Source organism: Plasmodium berghei (assembly GCF_900002375.2).
Source record: "Plasmodium berghei ANKA genome assembly, chromosome: 14".
NCBI classification, from domain to species: domain Eukaryota; phylum Apicomplexa; class Aconoidasida; order Haemosporida; family Plasmodiidae; genus Plasmodium; species Plasmodium berghei.
The window spans coordinates 164991-191725 of record NC_036172.2 but is presented as its reverse complement, the minus strand read 5'-3'; the positions used below and the strand labels follow the sequence as shown (position 1 = coordinate 191725).

Genomic DNA, 26735 nt, shown 5'->3' with positions numbered 1-26735 from the left:
GACTGATTTAAAATTAGCAATATGAGTAACAAATTATTATTTTTATTTTGGTGTATTGAGCATTTTATTCCACTAGTATTCAATACCATTGTTTAATTCTTATGTTATTATTTTTGGTTTTTTTTAATATCTTGAGTATTTAATAGATTCATCATTTCCTTGCGTTTTTCGATGAGAGCCCTTTTTGCTAGTTGTAATTCCTTTAATTTCATAATGTTGTAAATAACAATATTGAAGTTATTATTTTGGAAAATATCAATGACTTTCTCCGAGTTAAATAAATCTGGTTGTAAAAATTTATTTTTATAACATTTTAAATCTTCATATTTTATTTGGCCTTTTATTAATATGTCTTCATAATTAATGTCATAAAACTGGTCGTAAACAATTTCGTCAATTAATTTAATTAATACTTGTATAACGATTATTTCCGAATCTGGAGACAAGTAATTTTCCCATTGTAATAAATTTGTTATATTTATTTTTGAAAGATAATTTATATCATCATAAATAATAGTTCTTATTGTTGCTAATAAGATAGGGTCTACAATCAAATCTGTTCCTACATAGAAATAACTTTTTTTATTTTTTTGATCATGGGACATTTTTTCATCAATATAAAATTTATTTATACGTTCTTTCATTGTAAATATATTATATTCATTAAAGTATTTATTTTTTCTTATATAGTCATTTAATATATATTTTTTTTTTCTGACAATTTCTGCATTTTCTGTTTGGTCAGTTTGAAATCTTTCATATACATTTTCATTATTCGGTAAAACGTTTAATATTTTAAATATGTCTACTTTTTTTCTCTCTAAACTTTCTAGCATGATAAGAGGTAATTTATCATGACCTAATATTTGTAAAATTATCTCTCTTATTATTTTTACATCAAAATAAAAATAAACTTTAGTATTTTTTTTATCGATAAATCCATACTCTAGTAGTAAAAGATCATTACTTAGTTTTCCATAGTTTATAGTAATTTCATCTCCAATGTTTATATTTTCGGAGCTAAGTAATTGAATACTATTCCCATCCTCAAGCATAGTTTCATTAGCATTATTCAAATTTTTAATATCATTATCATCACTATTTGTGTTGCTGTATTTTTTTTTTTTTTTATCCCCTATATCTATAGGCTCAATCTGTTTGTAGACTGAGTTTATTCGATGTGTTTTACTAAAGGCACCAGAATTATTGTTATCAAAAAGTAGATGATGATAACTATAATTTACATCATTGTTATTAATTGAAAAAGAGTATGTGCTTCTTGTTATGTCTTTCGATACGTTTTTAATGAAAGCATTCATTGAAGAGGTTCTATGATTACATACATCAATAAATGGTATTAAACACATATGCTTATTTTCGGTTTGCTTTTCCTGTTTTTCATATTCATTAAAGTCATATTTTGAACATTCATTGGCACTAACTTTTTCTATATGCTTATTTGTTTCTTTTATTGTTATATTGCTATTTAAAATGTTATCTTTTAAGTCATAATAGTCATTTTCGTTTTGCCTATTTGATTTGTCTGCTTTTTGTATATTATTTTCTTCCATTTTTTGAGAGAAGCATGCGTTTGATTTGATTTTTATGGCATGAGATGAAACATAGGAATATATGTGCATTAAAAAAGAGTAATTAAAAAAAATATCAAAATTATCAAAAAGTGATGCATTGTAAATAATTGAGGTAATAGAATCTTTTAAGTTAGAAAATGAAAAGAAGGTTTGAGGATTTTCTTTAAGTGATTGCTCTACAGGAACATAGTTATTATTATCATCATTAGTAATGTTGCTGCTCATATAATTAACGCTTTCGTTTTGTGTAAAACTTTCTTTTTGACAATTTGTATTTTTAGTAGACAAACAAAATTTCTTTTTATTTATCAAAGTAAAATGGTATAACTTATCTAGATCTATAATATTGTTATGGTTTTTATTTGGAGATAAATTATTTGAATCATTTTCATTGTAAATAACATTATTTTTAAAATATTTTTCAATTGTAGAATAATATTTGTTATTGATAAATAAAATTTTGTTAATAATATTTTTATCAATAGAAAAAAAAATTGCATTATTATTATCTTCGTCATTTTTATACATATTTATTATTTCATGAATCATTTGCTTTCTAAAATATATTATATTTTTCATATTCGTATTATTAAACAAAAAAAAAGAGGATTCTTTAAATAGCAAAGGTAAATGGTTTAAAGAAGGGGTATTCACAATATAATTAATGTAATGCTCATAATTATTATAAAAAAAGAATGATTTATGATTTTTAAGAACATTATCTGAATTTTTTCTAAGATTATGACTTATTTCGTCAATATCGTTGCTAAAGATGCTTGGGATAGCCGTAGATTTATAATTTTCATGTATTTCATTATTACAAGACAAATATATGCCATTGATTAAATTTCTGATAGTACTGTTTATCTCTTCAGCATTATTTTTTCTACAATCCCTTTGCTCATTCTTGCACTGGGGTAATTCGGTTGGTGTGAAAGCTTCGTCCTCTTGAGACAAATATTTATTCAACAAAAGAAAAAGTGCATTATTGAAACTATATGCATGCAACAATATGTTCATATATTTTGAGATAAAATATATATATGCAATTAATAAAGTTAACTTTATATCCCAATATTTTAAATATATATTTGGAGATTTCATAAATGATATAAAATTAATATGTCTTTTGTAAATATCATACATTAAAATTATATATGGATCCAATTGACTTATTTGGTCTTGTATATTATTTTTAAATATATATTTGATATAATTTACATTATAAGAATTTGAAAAATCATTTACAAAATTTTGAATTTGGTTCATTATATTATCATAATGTATTATATATGTCTTGGGTATAGATACTATTACTTCATCTTTTTTAATATATTTTTTTGCTTGCATACAAAGAATATTATCATGATAGTCTTGGTGTGTATTACGATTATCGAAAGGGTTGCTATTCGTTGGTTCAATAAATTGACATTGTTTTTTTTCATCCTTTTTTATATGTTTTGTGAATACATTTTGGTACTTTTCGGTAGGTTTTTTATGCACACTTATGTGCTCTTGAAGTTTTCCCTCAACTTTCACATTATTATCATTAAAAAATTCGTGAATTTTATTCTTTGAATATGAATAATTGTTCCTATTTTGTTCAATAAAATTTATATTTTGTAAGCCTGATAATTTATCCTGAAAGTAATTCACTAAATGTTCTATATTATAATTCGAATTTAACATCGTATTTTTGTATTCATTTTTCTTAATTAATATGCTTTCTAATAATTGAGCTAAATTGTTTAACTTGATGTTATTTTTGGATATTTCGCCATTTGATAATAAATTTAATGCATTGTTTTGGGTTTTCAAGAAATGAGAAACATATTCACGTTTTTGTAGTATTTCTTTTCTTTTAGAACCTGATGAATAATTATTTGGTTTTGAAGGAAAGTCATTATTTATAAAATGTGGAAATAAATTTATTTTGTTTGCTTTTCTTCTTTTACATTGATAAAGGGTTGTGTTTATAATTATTATTATGTATTTAAAACATACATAAAATTTGGTATTCATGCTACTAAACAAATATTTGTGTTACTTTATGTGGATTTAAAATGTTCATATGTATATGTGTGTGGCCACATGAGTTTATTTATGGATGTTTGGGGAAATAAATATGCTTGCCATTTTATTTCAGCATTACAAAAAAAGGATAAAAAAAACATAAATGTTTACATCATTTTCTATATAATATAATAACCGTTATAACAGTACCGCCTTCATATTTTAACTAATTCGTTGATAGTATGATAATAATTAAAATATATTGTGCATGTGATATGTATAATATATTTTATTTTGTGAAAAAAGTGAAATTATTAAAGTGTTTCAAAAATATTTGCGCTCGAAATATAATATATTGGTGGTAATATAATGAAAGGGAAAATGAGAAAAAAAAAATAAATGAAGAATATACCCATTCCCATATGACCTAATACTATAAATTTCACCCCGTTTTTTTTTATTTATTACTTATTGGTATTATATGCCATTTTATTGTTATTCTAATAAAACAGTTTGCGAAAGTACTATATTTATTGTGAAGGTAAAATAAAAGATATAGGTGATGAAGAAAACGAACAAAAACAATAATAATTTAGGAAAGTATTATATTTTATAAAATTCAATACTTAAACGCGTGTATTTATGGTTTTTTATTTTGATGACAGTGTATTAAATTAAAAGTCCATTGAATTTATTATATTTTTCCATTTTTTAAAAATTGTGCTGCCTGTAAAGTTATATATAGGAATATTAAATAGCAAAGAATAATATATCCCTTTGGTGGTGTGAATCAAAAATAAAGATATCGTTTATAAACATTTTATATATAGTAAATTCGCAGGAATAATAATAGTATTTTGTAGAATAATGAATTATCACTTTTTTTATTAATTAGAAATATGAACATAATATTTGATATACTATAATATATATTTGTGTGTACTTATTTTCTTTCTACCTTATATATATATATTGGTAGTTTAGAATTTTAAAATTTTACGATGAAAGAAAAAAGCGAAAAACTCATATTATATTATATTAAAACGGGGGAATATAAATTAGTTATGAGATAAATTTAAAATTATATAAGGTGGCAAAGGAGTATGGTTTTATACAGTCAGTATATATGAATGTGATTAAAGGGGAATACATGGCAAAAATCTAAATATTATGCAAGAATAAAAAATACATTTTGATCGGTTTTTAGAACTTTCTAAAATAAAATTTTAACAAATTGCAAGGAACGAAAAAAATAACATCTGTGCTCGTATAGTAGAATATAATATTTATGCTTAACCAAGCATACAAAGTGGTGTAAAATAAATATTTAATCATATTATTAGGGCATGCAACATAGTATTTTATATATTATGCTTAATATTTTATGTGTTATTCTACAATGCTCTAAATAGTATGTTATAAATATGCTAGGTAGTATTCTCTCCATTTGTATCCGTTATGTCCGGGGTGTACTATTAAAATACGAATAAAATAGAATTGTATGCATTTTTTTGATGTGTTTTGTTAAAATATATCCCTAAATACATGACAATAATATAATATTTTTTTAAAAATTAATTAAAAAATATCTTTTAATAAATAAAATAATAAATAATTAATTTATTTATTAAGCCTTTTATTTATAAATTTTATTTTCATGCAATGATTTTCTACAGAATTTCATTATTTTTCTAAATTTTATCTACAAACATATACACCTAATTATTTTTAACATATTTTTGTTTTCTTTATATTTCGAGATTTATATGTTAATTCTTATTTATTCGTAAATAAATATTATAGCATATTTCTATTAATATAATTATATACCTGGGTATGGCTGTTTGCCTTTAGTGTAGTATCCCTTATAATATTATATATATACATAATTAGATTACACGTATTATATATAGAGATATATATATAACAAAGATTCTCTTTTAAAAGCCCTGTATATTTTATAAGGATACAAAGGCTTGGAGATTAACGAAATGATAAATCGCAGTCACCAAAGAAATTCCTACAATTGGAGCCAAATGAGGTTTAACTCCTTCTTTGAGCATATGTATTTACGATAGCATGCATTCCATGGATATGAATATAATTTTGGTAAAATAATGGGTTCAATGAATAGTCACATGTTTAATAATGATTTCTTTAGAATATTCCCCCCATTTAGAGTGCACCATTTTGGTTATAATTTTTCATTTCCTATGTATGATGACTTTTCTTATGTGCAAAATGAGACTACATCTTTGATTCTTCTCGATATGCGATATAAAGGAAAGGGATATGATATAAAAATGTATTTTCCTGGTATAAGTAGGGAAAACCTTCGAGTAACCTTGTTTAGCGATTGTTTGGAGGTTGTATCAGATTCTAAAAAGATAATAGAAAAGATAGATGATTATACTACACGTTATGCTCAAGAAAAAAGAGAATTAGCTCACATTCAAGCTGTGCCTATCCCCAGTAATGTGCGTGTAAAAGATATTAGTGTAAATTTAAAAGATGGTGTATTAAGAATATATATGCCTAAAAAATATGAGGTGTTCAAGAAATAAAGGCAGTATTTTTGAGCATTTTTCCAGTAATTATGAATTGCTTAGAAGTTTGAAGTGGTAACTAAGAAGTAATACATATGTGGTTGAACAGTGATTTGCAGTAATACATATGGAGATAAGCAAATGTTAAGCACTAATTAATATGCGAAATCACATAAACCCCGATGTGGGATCAGTAGTTTAGTAGTATTTTAAATCGTATTTATCATAAGCATGATATGTATTTCTATAGTAGTATCTAAAAATTGTATCTGATCAAGAGTATTACTATTTTGTTTTATTTTATTTAATGGTGTTTTTTGTTTATATTTAAATATATTTTTCTTGTTATGTTTGAACATATATAATGTTTCTTTTTAAATACAAAATACATGCAGTATTTCCTCCACAATGTTTATTATAAATAAAAATTGTTTGTAATATGTGTATGTGGAAATGTACATACATATATTTTTTTAACCACATATATGCATGTGTTAAATGAAGTAGTTTTAAATACAAAAATATATATATAATGCTTTATGCATGTTTTTCCCATGAAATACATTTATATTCAAGAATGAAAATTTATTAAGCATGGGTTGTATGTTGTGCTTTGAAATAGTAATGTGAGCCATTTATGTAAAAAAGTATGAACAAAAATCGTGAAAGTACACAGAAGTTTTTAAGATGTAATCATAATGCACATTAAAAGTTGAGATAATATATATGCATGAGTAATTTTATTAAGTATGCTTTTATTATCTATGTTTCTATTATATAAATTTTTAACCCATATGTTGCATGTTTTATGTTTTTGTATGTTAGTATATGTGAAGCCGTATTTTCTTTATTATAATTTATATTAAAAAAGCAGTTTATTTTATATGTATGCACTCAAAAACAGACAAACCTAGTGTATTATCATGCTGCTGTTTGTATTCAAGAAGTAATGAAAAATGAATGCAGTTTTTTTATAATAGCTGCAGTTTTTCAAAAAAATGGTATGAGAATATGTATTTCAAAATAATAAAATATATTTTAAGAAGAGAAAGGTGATCATAATCACAAGAAAGAAGATATGTTAGTCTAACATTTGAAGATTTAAATTAAAAAGGTATTTATGTGTGTGAAAAGTGCTTACAAAAGCATCTATGTGTTTTATTATATATATTTTTTTTATTGTTATTCATGTAGTCTATAAATATTTATATATTTTTTTAATTATTGCTCATGTAGTTTACAATAATTTGCGTACTTTTTTTATTATTGTTCGCCATATAGTTTATAATCAGTTGTGTGTTTTTTTTAAATTATTGCTCACCATGTATTTTACAATTATTTATGTACTTTTTTATTATTATTTTTATTTATGTAGCCTATAGTCATTTATGTATTTTTTTTAATTATTCTCCTTTATGTAGTCTAAATATTTGTGCACTTTTTTTTCATTATTTTTCTTTATGTAGTCTATAAATAACATATAATAATTGTGGCGTTAAATTACATAATTTTGTGAATAATTTAAAAACTTTTGAAAATAATTTTTTTTAAAAGCCATGTATGCATTTTCAAGTACAATCAAAAGGTACTCTTGAAAATTGTTTAATGGACAGGGAAATATGTATACAAATAAAATACTTTAAAAAAAATTATTAAAAATAGAGATTTTTTTGTAAAATTATAACAATACTATAGAGATACCAAAAGAAGCTTCTACTAAGATATTATTTAAAAAAATTTGGCGATAAGCATGCTATATTTTTCTTAGTGTTTCTATTTTTATAGAAGTATTATTAAAATAAGAAAAAAAAATGAAAAAAAATATATTCAGCAAAAGTGAAAAAATAATATTTTTTTAAATATTTTCTTTGTTTTAAAAATGTAAGCACAAGAGAAAATAGCATAGGCCAAATATAAGTTCGTGGGTAAACATGCATGCCAGGTGTATACGTATAATTATATTATGTATATATACGATCAAGTACTATTTTTTGTTTTTTTTGCAAAATAAAGAAAAAGAATAAAAAAAATAGACATTTTTTAAATAAAACTTTATCTAATAATATTTAATAATAATTTTTTGGGAGAAAAAAAATAAACCTGTAACTTTTATTTTGTGTAATATAGAAAAACATATTTTTATGTAACTGGGAATTATATATAATTATACATACCTACGTGAGTTTGATCTTCTTTATTTATTCTTAAATAATATTATAACCATAACTAAAAAAAGTTATAAAACGGAAAATGCCAAAGTTGTTAAAAAAATATGGATACTGATAATGAGGTCGTAAAATTGTTACTACGTGTAGGAAAGAAAATCAACAAAAATTATGAACAGATAAAGCCATTTATTAAAATAATCGTAGAAGATAATTGGCTAGATTCAATAGAAAGCTTAAAAAAGATAGATGATAATGAATGGCAAAAATTAAAACTTCCCTTACGATTATTAAACGAGATTAAAAGAGAACTAGCAGAATCGAGAGGTGTGGATGAAACAAAAAACGATAAAGTATTAAATGAAAATAATAACTTAGGAAAATGTAAAAAAAATAATATAATGGGATCTATAGTAATGGAGGAAAACGAAGAGCATAGGGATAACTTAACCAAAAAATTTAAAAAAGGAATATCAAATATGTGTGAAAATGAATATATTGGTAATAGTAATAATGCTAATAAAAATAATACTATGCAAAGCTCTTTAGAAAAGGAGCGCAAAAAGGACACCCCATCACATACCTTAAGTATTAATAATCATATTGAAAGAGAAAATTCAGGAAAAGAAATGAATCCTATAGTAAAATGCGATAAAGAAAAATTAGAAAATTTAATTAAAAATAATGTTATAGATATTCAAAAAGACAAAATATTTTATTTTTCATATGTTAATGGTAATTATATGCGCTACAGTTATTCTGAAGAGAAAAACAGAACAATCAATAGTATCAATTACATTGAAAAATTAAAGAATATCGATAAAAATGATTTAAAAAGTATCGTTCCTATTTTATGCAAAATTGTTAAAAATATTTTAATCAATCCAAATATATTAAATACACGAATTTTAAAATCAACTAATGATGTTATGAAGAATAAAATATTAAAATATGATGAAGCCAAACAATTTTTATTATCTATTGGTTTTGTTGAGATATATCATTTTTATGTAATGGAATATATCGATACATTATTGTTATTATGCAGTTATGAAAGCCTACAAAATATTACTAAAGATTTTTTGAAAATTCCGAGTCCTACAAATGTGCCTTTTAACCCATTCAAGGCAACTATAACATCTATAGATACATTAAAGAATAAAATAAAAGGTGATGAACAAATTGATAAATTATTGAAAGAAAAAAAAGAACACATTGAAAAATTAATTAATCAGGAAGTTGATTTAAACCCCAAAATATATTTTTTCCAAAAGACGAATAATGCTATCAAAAGTAAAAATGATATTTTATCTAACTCTGACAAAGATGACAAAGAAGAAGAAGGGGGAGATATAGCATGCCTTATATCAAACATCAAAAATTTAAATAAAGAACAAACTTTTAAATCAAGAACAAAACTAGAGTTAGAAAAAATTAATAGCAGAAAAATTTATTCAAAGACTGTTTTAAAAATTCTTTTTCCTGATTCATATATATTAGAATTATCTTTTTCTTCTGGAACGCTTATAAAACAAGTTAATGAGATCATAAAAACGGTATAAAAAAGAAAAAAGATATAAAGAAAAAATAAAGCGTATTTACATACATACTCATATAATGTATGCAAACTTCTCGATCGTTTTATTTTGTATATTTTTATTATCAATTTGCATATTTTTTTTTGTTTTTCTTTGTTTTTATTGTTTCATAGTTTCTGAACAAGTCGATTGCATCAGGGGAATGGTACATATATGAAACACCGGGGATATGTAAATTTGATATGAAAAAAAAGCTATCTGATTATAACCTCTTTCCATGCACTATTGTACGTTTTAAAGCAGATGATAAAAATAATATTGATGGTAATAATTCATTTTTATCAGAAGAATCTATTGAGAAATATTTTTTAAAATGAAAAAGGGGAAAGTAGTTGCATTGTTAATTGTAGGTATTTAATTAATTCAAAATTTTAACACACAAAAAAAAATAAACATAAATGGAAGCAATTGAAATATGTAATTTATCGAGGTTTCGTTACATATATACATATGTATTGATGCGAATGAACGCGCTTGAAATGCGCATAAGCTTATACTAATTAAAGCGAAAGAATAGGTTTACTCTAAAATAAAATAAAAAATTTTTTTGAAGATATTTTGTGTAGATATAGTTTCATAATTGTTGTTAAATATTTCGTATTTGAAGTATATATCTTTCAATTTTTTATTATAAATATCATTTTTTTGTGAAAATAATTTTTCAAACTCTTTTTTAGATTGCTCAAAATTCATTTGGGTTTTCCATTTATCTATAACAATGTATTTATTGAAACTTTCATCATGATTTTGATCATTATCTAGATCTGAAAATGTCGAGTTTTTAAAAATACTAGTTTCACAATATCCTTGATATTTTTTGTTAACATCATTAATATTTTGGATAAATTTCAATATGTCTTCTTCTTTCAAATCATGTGAACCGTTTAAGTTATTATTTCTTTTCGAATTTATGTTTTTATCTGGAATACTTATTTGTCGTACTACAAGTATATTGTGATTGTTTTTTAGGCCGTATTTGGTCAATTCATTCTTGTTATATAATTTGTTCAAATTCCATCCCATTACACTACTTAATAATGCGGTTAATATAGGGCCTTGGTATTTCACCATTTTATGTGTGCATATTTTATTGGCATGAAGCTGTATTCATATATATATATATATAACGGACAGATGCCTGCATACATAACAAATGCTTGATATATAAATATGAAGTTTGATTTAATTAAGATATATTAAGGATTGAACAATTTTTCCATTTTGCAAAATGCGATGACAATTTTCACCTTAACAACATAGTAGCCTTTAATTATATCCCTTTTTATTTTTACTAGTTTATTTATGGAAAAAAAATATATTATATGTATATCCTATTCCGTGATATTTCGATATTGTTATTTATCAAAAATAGCACAGTTTATGTTGTGTATAATAATACTATTTCGATATATTAAAAAATAGGCTAGTTCCTATAATATTATGAGATAATATAAATATGCCCCTATGTTTTTAAGTGATATATATAAAAATAAAATAAATCAATATAGTTTATACAAGCTTTGAAATTAGTTTTTTGCGCATATGAATGTTATTATTTGGTTATTTTGGATATTCTATCCGTGTTTTCTATTTTTTATATAATGGTATGAATATTGAATAACATTGCATAAGAAAAACATTTGAAGATATCCTTCGCCAAAAAAAAATAAAAAAATATATAAAAAAAATATAATAAAAGAAATATAAGAAAAATAATTCAAAGAAAGTGTATGATATAAATAACGTTGGTATGCAAAAGTACCCAACCCATGAAATAAGCTTAGAATTATAAGTTTAAAATGAAAAGAAAATTTTGTGTATATGTTGCATAAAAACATATTTATTTGTTTCCTAAAAAATGTAAATTTTCTGCTTGTTATTCTTTTTGTCTCTGGGTGTTAAGATTCAGTTTACCTATGTGTTCAATTAAGTGAAATTTTTTATCAATAACACCCAAAAAACAAATAAAATAATATATAATATATGCATAATATCCTTTCCAATTTTATATTATTAGTTTCACATGATAATTATAAATACTGAATTAAACATTTGGCATAACTAATTAAAAAGAGCACTTATACACACATAGTATCAATAAATGTTATGAATAAATCTTAATGTTTAATAAAAAGTGAAAATACATGATAAAATAAATTCAAAATGTGAAGTTATACAATAATGAATGATTGCATTTTAAAGTAATAAGCTTGTGAACTGAATAATTGACCTTTTATAACCATATAAAATATATGAATAATAACATTAACACAAACATATATATAATACATTATTACCATATTTATAATCATTTGATATCTTTGATACGTACTATTCAAGGTAACACATTTTTTATGTTTACTTTTTTATTGACTAATTATATTAATACGCAAGAATATTTGAATTCCTCCCAACTGCATAGAATAATATGTTTATATTTACATAATATGCTTATATATTTATTTAGATTGGAAAGATATATACCAAATATTTTATGATTGAGTATTATGGGAGTACCATTAATATATATTAATCGTTGGTGTTATTACATATGCAAATATAACTATCATATTTCATTTTTCTTTTTATTTATAATACTTCAATCTGCGACACAAGTAGGGATTTAATATAGTTTTTTATTTATAGTTATATTTGTTCTTTTCCCCTTATGTTTGTCTATTTATATATTTAGTTGTGTGTTCATTATATGTTTGTATATTTATTCATTACCATTGTTACCATTAATATTATCATATAAAGTTGAAAAAATATATGTGTTATCTATACATTCAGATTAGCATTATCTGCGTATTATGCTATAGCATAAGCGTGAATATCTAGGATAATGCTTATAAATTGTGTAAACATGCAAAACTAGTTCACACATTTTTTTCTTGGCACTCATATAGCTCTTTGAGTTACTTTATGCGCCTTAAAATTTATGAATATAAAGCTGTATTCGTATATATATTTGCATACATTAATATTTTAGCATGCATATATATTGATTTTATGACATTACTTTATGTTAGGACATGATTTTTTGTGTAATATTTTTCATTCTTGATTTTTTCTCGTCATCCCTTTGATAATTTTTGAAAAAAAAATGCCTTTGGAATCGTCAAAATTAAAGAGTGATAATGACGGCTCGAAAAAACAGTTTGATTGTGGTCAATCATATTATAACAATCCAGATGAGTTATTAAGTAGTAGAGACATGGAAGAGGATACGCGTAGTTATAATTTAAAGAATACATTAACAAATCGTTGTAAAAAAGGGAAAGAAAATTTAGAAGCATTATCAAAAAAGGGCAATTCTGGAATGAGCACAACATTTATGAATAAGGACATAATTACATTAAATGATGAAAATAACGAATTAAAAATGAGGCTAAGAAATTCTTTATGCTATAATAATATAAATTCTGACCAAATTGACACGACTTCACATAATAATAATTTTAATGCTAACAACACTGATAATAATAATAACAATATTAAGAGAGAGTCAAATTTAAAACTAGAAGGAATATTAAATGAAAATGATTATTTAGTTCAACTAAATAAATTAAGAAGGCATGTAATAGTTGAGATATTTGCAGGTAAATGTTTTATAAGAGAATATTTATCTACAGAATTTTTAAAAAGAGTTAAACAGTGTTGTAATTTAAATTATGTAAAAAATAAAAGTGGCTTAATAAATTATCGTGATTGTAAACAATTATTAGCAGAGAATAATAATATCGCAAGTATAGAGGCTCGTCTAAATGCTATATTAGTATCTTTACCACCATTAATTAGTGTTATTTTACATTCTAGTGTTTTTTTAGTAATTAAAGAAGATTTGATAAGAGATGATTTAATTAAAAGTTTATGCAATATATCTAAAAAATATACTAATATATACAATATGAATGGAAACATGATAACAAAAAAACCTTTTGAGTTTTGTGCATTAGAATGTGTTTTTTCTAGTGCAATAGAGCATTTAAATGCGGAAATGCAGTTATTAAATAAAGAATTTTCTAATATTAAACTTTCATTAAAAATAGCAAAATATCAAGATATTTTATCAAATTTACATAACTTAAAAGAGCCAACAAGCATATTAATAAATAAAGTAAATTCATTTATTAAAGCTTTTCGTGAAATTTCTGAGAATAATGTTGATTTAAAAAGAATGGAATTAACCAAATGTTATTTTAATCCAAATATAAATGATGATGATAATAAAGAAGCAACAAATCAAGATCTGCAAATGCTGCTGGAATATTTTGATCAAGAGCTGCATCAATCATATAACCAAATAAAACATTTACATGATGGAATGATTAATTTAGAAGCAAAGATTGTCTCTGATTTATCGCTTACTAGAAATAATTTAATCAGGATGGATATAATTATAAGTTTAGTAAATTCAGGGTTTGGTATAGGCACCTTAATAACAGGTAATATACTGATTAATGCAATACATTTATGTCCTAGTGTATAATAAAAAAGAGCAAACATAAGTGAGACATTTTTCCATGTTAACACAAAATACATAATTATATGTATATGTTTTTGTGACTACATGAATACAACGACAATGAGAAATAGTTAAATGTTATATTTTATGAGTGTGTATACATTTTTCTCTTTTCAGGCGTTTTTGGTATGAATTTAAAAATAAATTTAGAAACAAACGAGGTTGCCTTCCTTTATGTTACTGGGTTAGTCGTCATTTTATGTTTAATAACTGTAATAATGTCTTTTTATTTTTTCAAATGTATTCGAATTTGAATGAATTATATAATACACTAACCTTGAAATCATGAATATGGGGGTATATATAAAGATTCAAGCACCTTTCTATACACGCTAAGTCACGAATAAAATGGGTGTATGAACAGCGAAAAGTATTATTAAATAAATATACATATTTGCGTGTAGATAATTATCACTAAATTAAAGCATATTACTTTTAAAATCACTAAAAATGTAAATTCCTGATTATATATATTATTATGTATAAGATCGAGGATGCCCTTGATAACAGTGCAATATAGAAATAAAATGATATCACTATTATCTTAATTTTTTCAGTAAATATTTTTCTTTTTTTTCTTATGAATTAAATAAATAATCGCTTTTATAAAGCTTCTGTTTCATAAAATTCAAGATGGTAAATTTCTTATTGTATTGAATACTCTCATTTTTTCTTTCCTTTACTCTCTTTTTTTTATTTTATATTTTTTATTTATGTACTTAAATCCTCTTATTAAGGCACCTTTTACATACTTTTACTTTTATTGTTTGTGACTATAAAAATTTTTTAATGCCAAGGAGCAAATTATTTTATTATACATTTTATTTTTTTTTAATGCGTGTTTCTCATTTTCTATTAATTTTGCATTTTTATTTACAATTAATATTCTTATTATCCTTATTTTATTTTGTGTCGTCTTTCTCATTTATTTCGCCATTTTTTATATATTTTTTAATCCTATGTAATTTTTACACATTTCAGCATCTGTGAAAATGAGATGTGTATAGTAAAAAAAATATATACAAAGATCCTATTTGAACTAATTATTTAATAATTTACACAAAATTTTAAAATATAAATTAACAATTTATTCATATATGTTTTTTTCCAATTTTTTAATTATTTTTTACTATAAAATGTAGAAATTTATTAATTTTAATCAACATAATATGATTTAAATAAGCCTAAGGGGTAAATGCATATAATGTAAATACTTCTTATATGTATATTTATGATTTATATACCTTGAGATGTATTTATTTTTTAATACATATATATATATATCAATAAATATAAATAAAATAAGCATATACATATTGTTTATATTTATACTTATTTAAAATTGGCTTATTTTTAATTATTATATGAATTATGGAAAAGCCACTTAAGCAAGTAACCTTAGAGTGAGTTAAATAAAAAAAATTTATGATTACATAAATAATGGATGTTATTGTAAATAATATAGGAAATATTAATGATATTTAATACTTATTATCTTTTTACGTAGCAATTTTTATTGCAAAATCATATTATTTTGGTGCTGATCGAATATGCAGGAAATGCAGCCATATGCATATTTGCATGCGTAGTTTATGTTATTGATTGAAATATTTTTTGGTGTAATATTTTTTCAAATTGGGGGGGAAATGAATGTATATAATGTTGGCATAAGTATTTTTGAATAGTTATTAAAAAATATGATGCATAAGAATAATGTGCATACATGTAACAATACGAATACGCATGGATACATTAATAATATATGTCAATTTAATATGCAATATATTTTTTTTTGTATTTTGCTAATGAAATGCTCTTCATTGTAGCATTAACTAGCGGTTAATATTGAATTATTTGTCTTGTGTATTTGTATTACTTTTATTATTTTTTTTTGGTATGATGTAATATGAAATTATTATTACTGATACTTTTAACAAAAATGTTTTTTTGTAAAATAAAAAGATACATGAGAACTGAATATAATTATGTAACACCATTTATGAAAAGCAAATTATTTCACAATTATAAAAATAAGTTTAATGTGATAATTTTAAAGAATATTAGAAATAACGTGCCAAATAGAAATGATAAATATTTGTATGCATATTTTAAGCTATAAAAAGAAATTAATATGAATAAATGTCTATACATGAATATACATATGTATTTCGATATTATAATGTAAATTTTCACATTTAAAAGTTTATTTTATTATTTTTTTTTGTAGAAAATGCTTATCCTTTCCTAAAAAATTGGATGGGGGCGAGCAATGCGATACTAAAATAGAAGAGACTCATGTTAAAAATGAAGAAAAGGAAGCATCGAAAAGGAAGAATACAAACGATGACAGTGCAAAAACAAAGAAATCGAAAGTAAAGAATGAAAATGAAATAAAAAAGGGTTCGTTATTTAATTGCAAAGTTTATGAGGATGAAAAAATAAGTGATTTAACATCGCCAAAATTTAATCCTGCCAATTTTGATATAAGTAATTTATGCTTATCTGAAAAGGATAAAATAAAACACAAGTTTAAAGATTCCTTATTATTTACATTTCTTACAAATACATTTAATCAAATTGAAGAATTAAAAGGTAGTGGGGCAGGAAGTAAGAAAAATGTAGCTATTATTTTATCAAACGTATTTCGTGTTTTAATATATTATAGTCCTAATGATTTAATTCCGGCAGTATACATAACTTTAAATAAAGTGGCACCAGATTATCAAAATGTCGAAGCAGGTGTTGGTGAGGCATTAATATTAAAAACAATGTCAGAAGCATATAGTAGAACTGAAACTAGTATAAAAAAAGATTTGCAACAAATTGAAGATTTAGGAATAATAGCAGAAAGTTGTTCATGCAAAATGAGAACTATATTTCCTTTACCTAGGTTAACTATTCAATCAGTTTTTAATGAATTAAAAAGTATACCAAATATTAGTGGTTCTAATTCTCAACAAAAAAAAAGAGAAGTAATAAAAAAATTATTAGTTAGTGCAAAAACATCAGAGGCAAAATATATAGTGCGATTTTTACAACAACGTTTAAGAATTGGTGTAAATAGTGCTACTGTTTTGCAAGCTTTGGCATATGCTTTTGTATTAACACGCCCTGAAATTCCAGAAAATATCATAAAAGACGGGAAAATGATGAATGAAAAATTGCTAAATGAGCAAACAATGGTTAAGGGTGATAAAGATAATTGTAATGATGGTACAACAGAAGTAAAAAATGAAAATGATATAAAATTGGAAAAACAAAATGATACAGATAACAAAACAAACATGTTGGACATTGATCAATTTAATAATTTAGTAAAATCAATAAAGATACGTAATGAAAGAATGAGTAAACCCAACTTGTTTTTTAACATAGGAAAAGAAGGAGATACTCGTTTATTACCTATATTTAAAGAATTAAAAAATGCATATTGTGATATAAATAACGATTCAGATATTTTTGAATGCATGGAAAAATCTGTAAAAAGTGCTTTATGTGAATTACCAAATATTGAAATGATTATACAAAATTTATTAAGCGGTGATGATATGAATGTATTAATGAAAAAATGTACTGTTAAAACCGGAGTTCCAGTGCAGCCAATGCTAGCTAAACCAACAAAAGGAATACAAGAAGTTTTAGACAGATTTAATAATGTTACATTTACGTGTGAATACAAATATGATGGTGAAAGAGCTCAAATTCATTATATTGATAAAGATAATATAAAAATTTTTAGTAGAAATTTAGAAACAATGACAGAGAAATATCCTGATGTTATTCAAATTGTAAAAGATCAAATAATGCCAGGTGTTACTGAATCTATTATTGATAGTGAAGTTGTAGCATATGATATTGAGAATAAAAAAATATTACCATTTCAAATATTAACAACAAGAAAAAGAAAGGATGTAGATATAGAAAACATAAAAGTGAAAATATGCTTGTTTCCATTTGATTTAATATGTTGCAATGGGATACCTGTAATAAAAGAACCATTGGAAATTAGAAGGAAGTTATTATATTCCTTACTAAAATGTAAAGAAGGAGTATTAGAATATGCAACACATTCAGAGATGAATAATATTGATGATATAGATATATTTTTACAAGATGCCATTGAAAATAATTGTGAAGGTTTGATGGTTAAAACTTTACTTGACAATGCTTCTTATGAGCCATCAAGACGATCATTAAACTGGTTAAAGGTAAAAAAAGATTACATAGAAGGATTATCAGATTCAGTTGATTTAGTGCCTATAGCTGGATATTATGGAAAAGGGAAAAGAAGTGGGGTTTATGGTGCTTTTGTTTTAGCTGCATATAATTCTGAAACAGAAAACTTCCAGACTGTATGTAAAGCAGGTACAGGTTTTAGTGATGAAATACTTAATGCATTGCATGAATCATTAAGTGATAAAATTATACCTAATAAAAAATCATATTATGAAGTATCAGATAAACTAAACCCTGATGTGTGGTTTGATGCTCATTATGTATGGGAAATTAAAGCAGCAGACTTATCACTATCGCCTGTCCATACTGCAGCTATCGGAGTGTATTCAGATGATAAAGGGATTGGGTTAAGATTCCCAAGGTTTCTTAGATTAAGGGATGATAAGAATCCAGAACAAGCAACAACAGCTCAGCAGATTGTAGAATTTTACGAAGCTCAATTTGCCTCGAAGAAAAATAAAAATAACAATTATAACGACGAAAGTGGAAGCGAATAGTTTTATAACTCTGGGGTGAAGGCGACATATATGTATGCGTATTTTTTATACACTTACATATATGCATGTTTCTATATATTAATATAAGCGCATTCACACCCGAACTGAATCAATTCTTTTATTCGAAAACAAAATCATAATATATATATGTGTACATTAGTATGGAAATGTAACATAATATTTTTTTAATATAGTTTCAAATTTATACCGATAATATCGTCTATATAGACAATGTTTATTTTTATTTAATAGCTCTTTTTGCAACTTTAAAAAATATTTCTTATAAAAAAATAAACTCTGCATTTTTGCATTTTATTTGTTTTTTTTTGTTTTAAAATACCCATAAAGTTATATGTATATATTGAAACAGTTATGTACAACTATATCCACTTTAAATAAACTTTTATGAATAAATAAATCACTAATTCCAAATAGGTGTTAGGCTACGATAATTGAATATAAGAAATGTGATACATATATATATGGAATATATAAGGATTTATTTTATATTGAATTTCGAATAATATTATTATCAATTTATGAGGCAAACATTTTCGTAAGACAACATATACAAAAGTGTGATAATATACAGGGACATGTAGAAATGGATCAAAATAGATGTTAATCATTTAAATATTAATTTTATTTTTTTTCTCTTGTAACTAGAAAGTGAGGCATGTGTTTAGATGCATTTTATAAATTGTTGAAATAGGACCATTAAATTTGAAATGTGTATGAAGTTTGGATATACTTAATGTGTTTATATAATTGATATATGTATTGAAAATCAGGGAATGGTAGAATAATTTTCTACTATTTTTTTTCATTGTATTTTTATATATATAAGAGTGCGCAATTTGCACTGATAAATATATAGTGAAATGAATAAAAATAAAGTATAATAAAATAAACAAAGATAATAACGAATAAAATGGAAATTGCATATTTTATTTATTATGAACATTTTGTGTAAAGAATTAAAACTTTTGGCATATGCATAAAAAATATAATGTACAAATTAAAAAAAAACATATATATGATGGTAATAATTATTGTATATATTTTTTATTATTGTCATTATTTTATTTTTTTTCTTAATATTTTTGCTCTTGCGCTTTATAAAAGGAGATGATTGTGTAAAGCATTTGTAATAAATCGGGATATTAAATATTCACAAAGTGTAAAAAATTATATTATTCCATTTACACTTTTATTGAGATATTTATTTATTTTTGCATTAATTTGTTTAATTTATTTTTATCATATCAGTAAAATCAATATGCACAAGAAATTATGGCATTTTCATCAGTATATCCATAAAAGGTATACACATTTTTTTTAATTTCAAATATTCCCTTAAATTTTTTGTTTCAAAAAAAGTATTGAGTAAATATCAGAGCCTATGAGCAATTTGAAGTTTCGTCTGAAACACCGAGGTGTAAAGGACGTATGTGGAAATTTGTATTATTATAATTGTTCCTGATTAAATGGGAATATATAAATAAATGCATATATTATATATATATGTGAATATATTGTCTAGAGCCAACTAAAAATATTAACTTTGAAAGGAGGGATAAAACAAATGACATAGTAAAATAAAAACGAATAGAAAATGAAAAAACTCGGAGTTAGTAACAAAACAAATACTAATTTTACTCAGATAAAAGGGCCGGACCCTATTTTTAAAAATCCAATAGAATTCAACAAGAATTTAAGGAGGCTAAGTTTTTTAAATAATAAAGATGAAGATTTAAACAAATCTGAAAAAAATAAAGTTAAAGAAATAAATGATGTTTTTAAAAATTGTATGGCAGCATTATCTCATAATAAGATATGCACTAGAAATGCTTTTGACATACGAATTATAGACCATTTAGAAGATTTAGTAAATTTGAATGATGAAGAAATAAATGAAGAATTAAATGATGAACTGTTAGAAACAGGGGATTTCAATTTGTCCTTTACAAGGGCATCCAAAGCTATTGAAGGAGCAACAAAAGTTTATGGTTATAGAGTCGAGGCAATTTATGATCAAACATATAATTTTATATCAAATATGAATATAGCAAAAAAAAGTGAGACAAATGACGATGTTATTGATGAGAAAAAACATGCAAATGAAATTACAAATAAAAAAGTGAAAAAAAGGAAATTGGAATTTTTTCAAGAATCTTCAACATTAGCTAAACCATCAGATATAACTATAGAATCAGTATCCGTATCAAATATATCAGTTGACACATTTTTTTTAAAATTAAATATTACATATGACCATTCATCAGGTATTAGTTATTTGCTACCGAATTTGACTTTAAACAATGACTTATCCATACAATTTGATGGTGACATAGACACGTGTGAATACAAGAAGAAAATGAAATTTGAGGAAAAGTTGGGGAAACAAAATATTGAAAGAAGGAATGAAAAAAATTGTGGATCAAACGATGAACTGAATGATATGCTTCAAAAAAATGAATCGCCTGTCAAAGTAGGGGAGTATGTAACTTTCAATGACAATGATAAGATAATGGCAAGAGAATATAAAAGCAAACTATACACAAATTCTGATATACTTCGAGAAATGTTTTTTGGGAATGAAATTGAAGAGTTTAACAATTTAAATATATGTCCAGAGTTAGATTATTTTAAAGAAGAAATAAAAAACCTTAAATTGAAAAGAAGTGATTCTAAAATATTAGATGATGAAGATATTGATAATTATAATGATGATGATACAGGATTAGATAAATTCTCTAAAAAAAAAAACGAACTAAATTTAGATGGAAACATGTCCATGGATAATTTATTAGGTGACATGGATGGTAATAATAATGACGATGGTAACAATGAACATATGAATGATAATGCAAACTATGGAGATAATAATAAGATATTAGAAAGTTCTTTTAATAATAATTTAAATTTTGATGATTGTAATATTGATGATTTAAACATAGAAAATGTAATGCAAGAATCGATGGTTTTTGACAATATGAATTTAAATGATTCATTAAATAATAATTTGAATTTATCTCAAAATATTTTATCATTACACCACAATAGTAACATATTAGGTAGTAGTATTCCATTACCTGAACTTATGAAAAGTGAAAATAAGGATTTTAGTCTTATAAATTCTTTTACTGGGAATTTTAATTTTTCGAGCCAAAATATGTTATTTAAAAATCAAGATAAAGGCTCACCATCAAAACCTAAAAATATGTTATCAATTATTCCAGATGATGATACATTGTGGAATCGTCAAGCTATATCTTTTGAAAATAGATTAAATGCAATTGATGTTAACAGCAAATTTAACTATCATTATTATAATCCTAGTAAATTAATGATTAATGGAAATTTTGCAAACTTAATGAGTATGGCAAAAGTTGCTTTTAAAAATAAGCAAGGGCCACTCAATGCACTTACTAATAAAAAATTAAAAACGTCTTTTGATATAACTTATATTAATTTTGAAAATCTATATATTGAGGTAAATGATGTAGAATTGTCTGCTTATGATTTATGGAATAAAGAAAAGAAAAAATATATTTCTAATTCGCTTTTTGCTATTGATCAAACATCATATATATTTGAAACGAAAGATAATTGTATTAATTGTGTAAATACAGTTATAGATAGAATAATGAAATTTGCGAGATCCCCATTTATAGAATCTCAAAACTTTAACACTGATATTAAAACAAATGTAATACTAAACGAAATTAATAACGATTACATAGGAAATGATTTGGATCAAATTAATAATTTCGAACGTAAACAATCTGAAAATATGTTTATGGATAATATGGATGACGGACAGGATTATCAAATGCATGAAGGATTGAATGATTCTATAGATAAATTTTACAATATGGATTTTGAAGATATCTGGCAAAATGAAAATAAAAACGATATAACAAAGTTTGGAAGTAAAAATGATAACACTTCTATCTTTCAACTACATCAAAGCATGGGTCATACAAATTCATTAGGAAGTGTAATAGCTCCTGATAATTTGCCAAAATTCGTTGACGTTTCAAAAATAAAGAAAATACTTTTTAACATTGTCAAGCCTGACGAAAATGAGGAAAACGTTGAAAATGGGAAAAGCGAGGAAAATGGGAAAAGCGAGGAAAATGGGAAAAGCGAGGAAAATGAAGAAAACAAGAAAAATAGCGATTCTAGCAAGGTATAATTCAAAGAGAAGAAAATTTTACCATTTGTTTTCAAATTATATATAATTTATTTCTTTCGTATACATTTTTTTATGAAAAATATATTATATATTTTTGGTTTTCACTTTTTATAGCAAATTGTTCCTTATGAAGGAGAAAAAACAACCACCTTCAAAAGCATCATTAATAAGGTAATTATATTTATTGTTTGTTAGTGTGCCATTTAATGTATATGTAATGAATTTGGTTCACTAAAATAAAAATGCATGTATATATAATTGTTTATGTGTTTGGTTTTAGACAAAAACAAAATTAACTGAATCCGAAGTAAACGGGACATCCATTCATATGCTTTTTGTATGCCTACTATATACATGCAATGACCAAGGTAATGGTTTATGAATAAATAACAATATATGGATATACGTATATGGTGAATATGTTCATTTGCTCGTATTTCGATAACATTATATATGCCATACTAATATTTAAGGATGCAAATTTTGTTAACCATGCGCATGAGTTATATATATGCATATTATATATTTTTTTTTAACTTGATAGAGCTGCTTCTTGAAAAAATAGAAAACGAAGAAGATTTTTACGTTCATTATGGGTTGCCTGTAGAATTTCATATTAAGCAAGATGACACTCGGATGCTTAAGAATTGAGATAGTTATATTTCTAGAAAATATTTGCATATAAATATTTTTGTCCACAAGCATTTAAGTTCATATATATGCCAATTATTTAAAACTCCATTTAATTATTATAAAACTGTTATTAGTTTTTTTTAATATAAATTTATTTGTTGTAGTTAAAGAGTTTTATGATACTAGCAAAAGATATAAACTGAAAAATGTTTTGCATGCTTTAATGGTTTTTTTGTTTAATTGAGAAGAAATATATACATGGTTTTAAAACATTTTAAAAGTATTTTTTTAAGTTTAATAATAATTAAAAATAATATTGTAATTTAAGCTGTGGATATAATAATAAAAAGTAATGAAATAAATGTTTAAATCAAAATATTAAACGAATTTATATATATATAATAAATAATTTAACGGGTTTTAAATTTTATTTCGTAAATGCATTAATTTTAGTAATTATTTACGGAAAAAAAATTACAAATCATATTCAAAAAAGTTAAAAATTTTTCTATTGGATTTTGCATTATCTTTATCCATATCAGACCCCTTAAAAAATGAGTTAAACACTGAAAAGTCAAGGAAAAAATATTACAACAAAAATAATTTATGTTGAAATTACATAGGAAAATAAATTAAGACAGGCTTTGTCGAATATAACATGCACACATATATGTAGTTTGTATTAAATACTTTTTCGCTCCATCAAAGTCATTCCTTCTAAATACGTTTGATCGACTTGGTCACTATGTTTGATTAAGTGTGTTCTTCTTCTTATCTCAGCAAATAACAATAACTCTTTTAATTTTTCAACTGGCCATTCATTTTCGGGCAACCTAATATAAAAAATATAATATATGGGATGAAAAATATATATTTTTTAAAGGAGGACCTGCAATATTTAAATTTATAAAAATATTTTCCATATTTTTCTTCATTGAATTATAGTTATTGCATAGCAGAACGTCACATAAAGCGTAAATAATAATATAGAAATTCACTTAAGCTTTTATATACTGGAAAATATATTCGGAATAACTATATTTGATATATGCATTGTACTACTATGTGCATGTTACTATATTTAGTTCATTTGTTTATTCATTTTGTGTATATTAACATTTCACACAATTCATTCCCTAGCTCGAAATAAAGATATGTTAAACTTCCTACACACGCTGCAGTGGCATCAGATAAAAGTGCTCCAGCCATTTCATAGTATTCTGGAAATTTGATTTTTACTAAGTTGTTTTTATGCAACCTCTTTGCATAGAAGTACTCGATAAGTATTTCGTCTGTTTCGTTTATCTTTCAAGAATAATAGGTATGTATTATGTATGAGTGAATTTTATTATTAAGCTTAAAAATAAGGAAAAGGGGGAAAAAATTACTTCATCTGTTCGATATCCATTTTTATACTCTTCCATAGCTCTGGCGCTCAAGAAGGACATACCAGGCAAGATGCAACAAGGGGTACAAGGAACTTTCTAAAGAGATAAATTAAAAAGTTAGAAAGTTTATGCTAAAAAATTATGCATTATCATGTATTTTCAAACACATAAATAAATGTATGCATTTAATAATGAACGCCTATAGAAAATTTAAATAAATTATATTTTTAACCACAAAATCTAGATGATGAAAAGGTGTTTCGTCTATGTATATCAAATCTTTTAGCTCTTCTAATTTATCGTTTAAAATAATTTCATTTTCCATTTTAGAAAGATAAAACACATAAAATGAAACTGTTCATATATATGATATCTGCTTTATAATAATAATATTATCAAAGTATTAAGATAGAAAAGTTATGTCTTAAATATATATATATTTTTTCTTTTGGGGGTTTAATTAAAATATAATTTATAATAAGTTTTCCATTTTTAACACTTAATTTCCATATTTTTCATATTTCATGACTTTGTTTTTTTTCAATATTTATAGAGATTATTTTTTTAATTTCCTTTATTATTATTATTATCATAATTATTTTTAATAGTATGTTTTTAAAATTATTAAATAATTTTTACACACATCTAATATTTTATATAACACTGTCTACATTTATAAAAACGTATTATGTAGTTATTGAAGAGAAAAAGACCTAACAATATATATATATATTTATATTTTTAATAATTGTTCTTTTAAAAAATTTGAATACTCATAAATTCTATATATGTATTTTTTGACTTCTATTTTATATTTTATTTCCTATGTATATATTTTACTTTGCTTTTTTATACCCACACTTTTGTAAGTATATAAAAAGAAATATAGTAAAATTTAAATGAATTTAAAATAGATTCGAACATACTTTATCAAAATCAGCAAAAAAAGCGATAGAAAAAATTATTGTAATGGAAAAGGGCAAGCAATCTCCGCCGTACCATGTTTGGTCTTTATCTATTTAATTATATTGTACTATTTATTTTTATTATTGTATTTTTTTATGGGCAATGATTATATTCTATATAAAGGGTTAAAATTATATTAATAAAAATCTCACACCCAAAAGCATATGATTGTGAAAAAGTAACTGGAGGATATATATTAATATGTTAGTTTTTTCTCATCTTCAGTTTGCTAGAAATAAAAGTGATGATAGCATAAGTACATTTATATGGGATATATAAAATTTAATGTGTAGAAATTTATATTTTAATTTTAATTTATTGTGTATTTTTCATATATAACATAAGAATTTGATTTTTTACTATTTTCATATT

At 23.8% G+C, this 26735-nt stretch overlaps 8 protein-coding genes across 8 annotated transcripts; 5 read left to right on the top strand and 3 right to left on the bottom strand.

The window, feature by feature from the left end:
* Positions 1 to 107: 107 nt before the first annotated feature.
* PBANKA_1403100 (conserved Plasmodium protein, unknown function) lies at positions 108 to 3614 on the bottom strand (the record flags this gene model as incomplete). The annotated part of the gene is made up of 1 exon (XM_034567347.1): positions 108 to 3614. One exon carries the CDS (start codon positions 3612 to 3614, stop codon positions 108 to 110), a length of 3507 nt encoding a protein of 1168 aa, XP_034423853.1.
* Positions 3615 to 5722: 2108 nt separating this feature from the next.
* Positions 5723 to 6169, top strand: PBANKA_1403000 (small heat shock protein, putative; the record flags this gene model as incomplete). Its single annotated transcript, XM_034567346.1, has 1 exon — positions 5723 to 6169. One exon carries the CDS (start codon positions 5723 to 5725, stop codon positions 6167 to 6169), a length of 447 nt encoding a protein of 148 aa, XP_034423852.1.
* Positions 6170 to 8423: 2254 nt separating this feature from the next.
* PBANKA_1402900 (PUB domain-containing protein, putative) lies at positions 8424 to 10231 on the top strand (the record flags this gene model as incomplete). The annotated part of the gene is made up of 2 exons (XM_034567345.1): positions 8424 to 9872; positions 10028 to 10231. 2 exons carry the CDS (start codon positions 8424 to 8426, stop codon positions 10229 to 10231), a joined length of 1653 nt encoding a protein of 550 aa, XP_034423851.1.
* A 202-nt stretch (positions 10232 to 10433) lies between these two features.
* PBANKA_1402800 (conserved Plasmodium protein, unknown function) lies at positions 10434 to 10985 on the bottom strand (the record flags this gene model as incomplete). The annotated part of the gene is made up of 1 exon (XM_034567344.1): positions 10434 to 10985. One exon carries the CDS (start codon positions 10983 to 10985, stop codon positions 10434 to 10436), a length of 552 nt encoding a protein of 183 aa, XP_034423850.1.
* A 2035-nt stretch (positions 10986 to 13020) lies between these two features.
* Positions 13021 to 14696, top strand: PBANKA_1402700 (CorA-like Mg2+ transporter protein, putative; the record flags this gene model as incomplete). Its single annotated transcript, XM_034567343.1, has 2 exons — positions 13021 to 14362; positions 14560 to 14696. The coding sequence occupies 2 exons, from the start codon at positions 13021 to 13023 to the stop codon at positions 14694 to 14696; spliced, it is 1479 nt and encodes a 492-aa protein (XP_034423849.1).
* Positions 14697 to 16348: 1652 nt separating this feature from the next.
* On the top strand, positions 16349 to 19175 carry PBANKA_1402600 (DNA ligase I, putative; the record flags this gene model as incomplete). Its single annotated transcript, XM_034567342.1, has 2 exons — positions 16349 to 16539; positions 16670 to 19175. 2 exons carry the CDS (start codon positions 16349 to 16351, stop codon positions 19173 to 19175), a joined length of 2697 nt encoding a protein of 898 aa, XP_034423848.1.
* Positions 19176 to 20790: 1615 nt separating this feature from the next.
* On the top strand, positions 20791 to 24027 carry PBANKA_1402500 (condensin complex subunit 2, putative; the record flags this gene model as incomplete). Its single annotated transcript, XM_034567340.1, has 4 exons — positions 20791 to 23370; positions 23491 to 23547; positions 23657 to 23744; positions 23921 to 24027. 4 exons carry the CDS (start codon positions 20791 to 20793, stop codon positions 24025 to 24027), a joined length of 2832 nt encoding a protein of 943 aa, XP_034423847.1.
* A 456-nt stretch (positions 24028 to 24483) lies between these two features.
* Positions 24484 to 25722, bottom strand: PBANKA_1402400 (conserved protein, unknown function; the record flags this gene model as incomplete). Its single annotated transcript, XM_034567339.1, has 5 exons — positions 24484 to 24575; positions 24700 to 24842; positions 25127 to 25314; positions 25398 to 25493; positions 25630 to 25722. 5 exons carry the CDS (start codon positions 25720 to 25722, stop codon positions 24484 to 24486), a joined length of 612 nt encoding a protein of 203 aa, XP_034423846.1.
* Positions 25723 to 26735: the final 1013 nt, after the last annotated feature.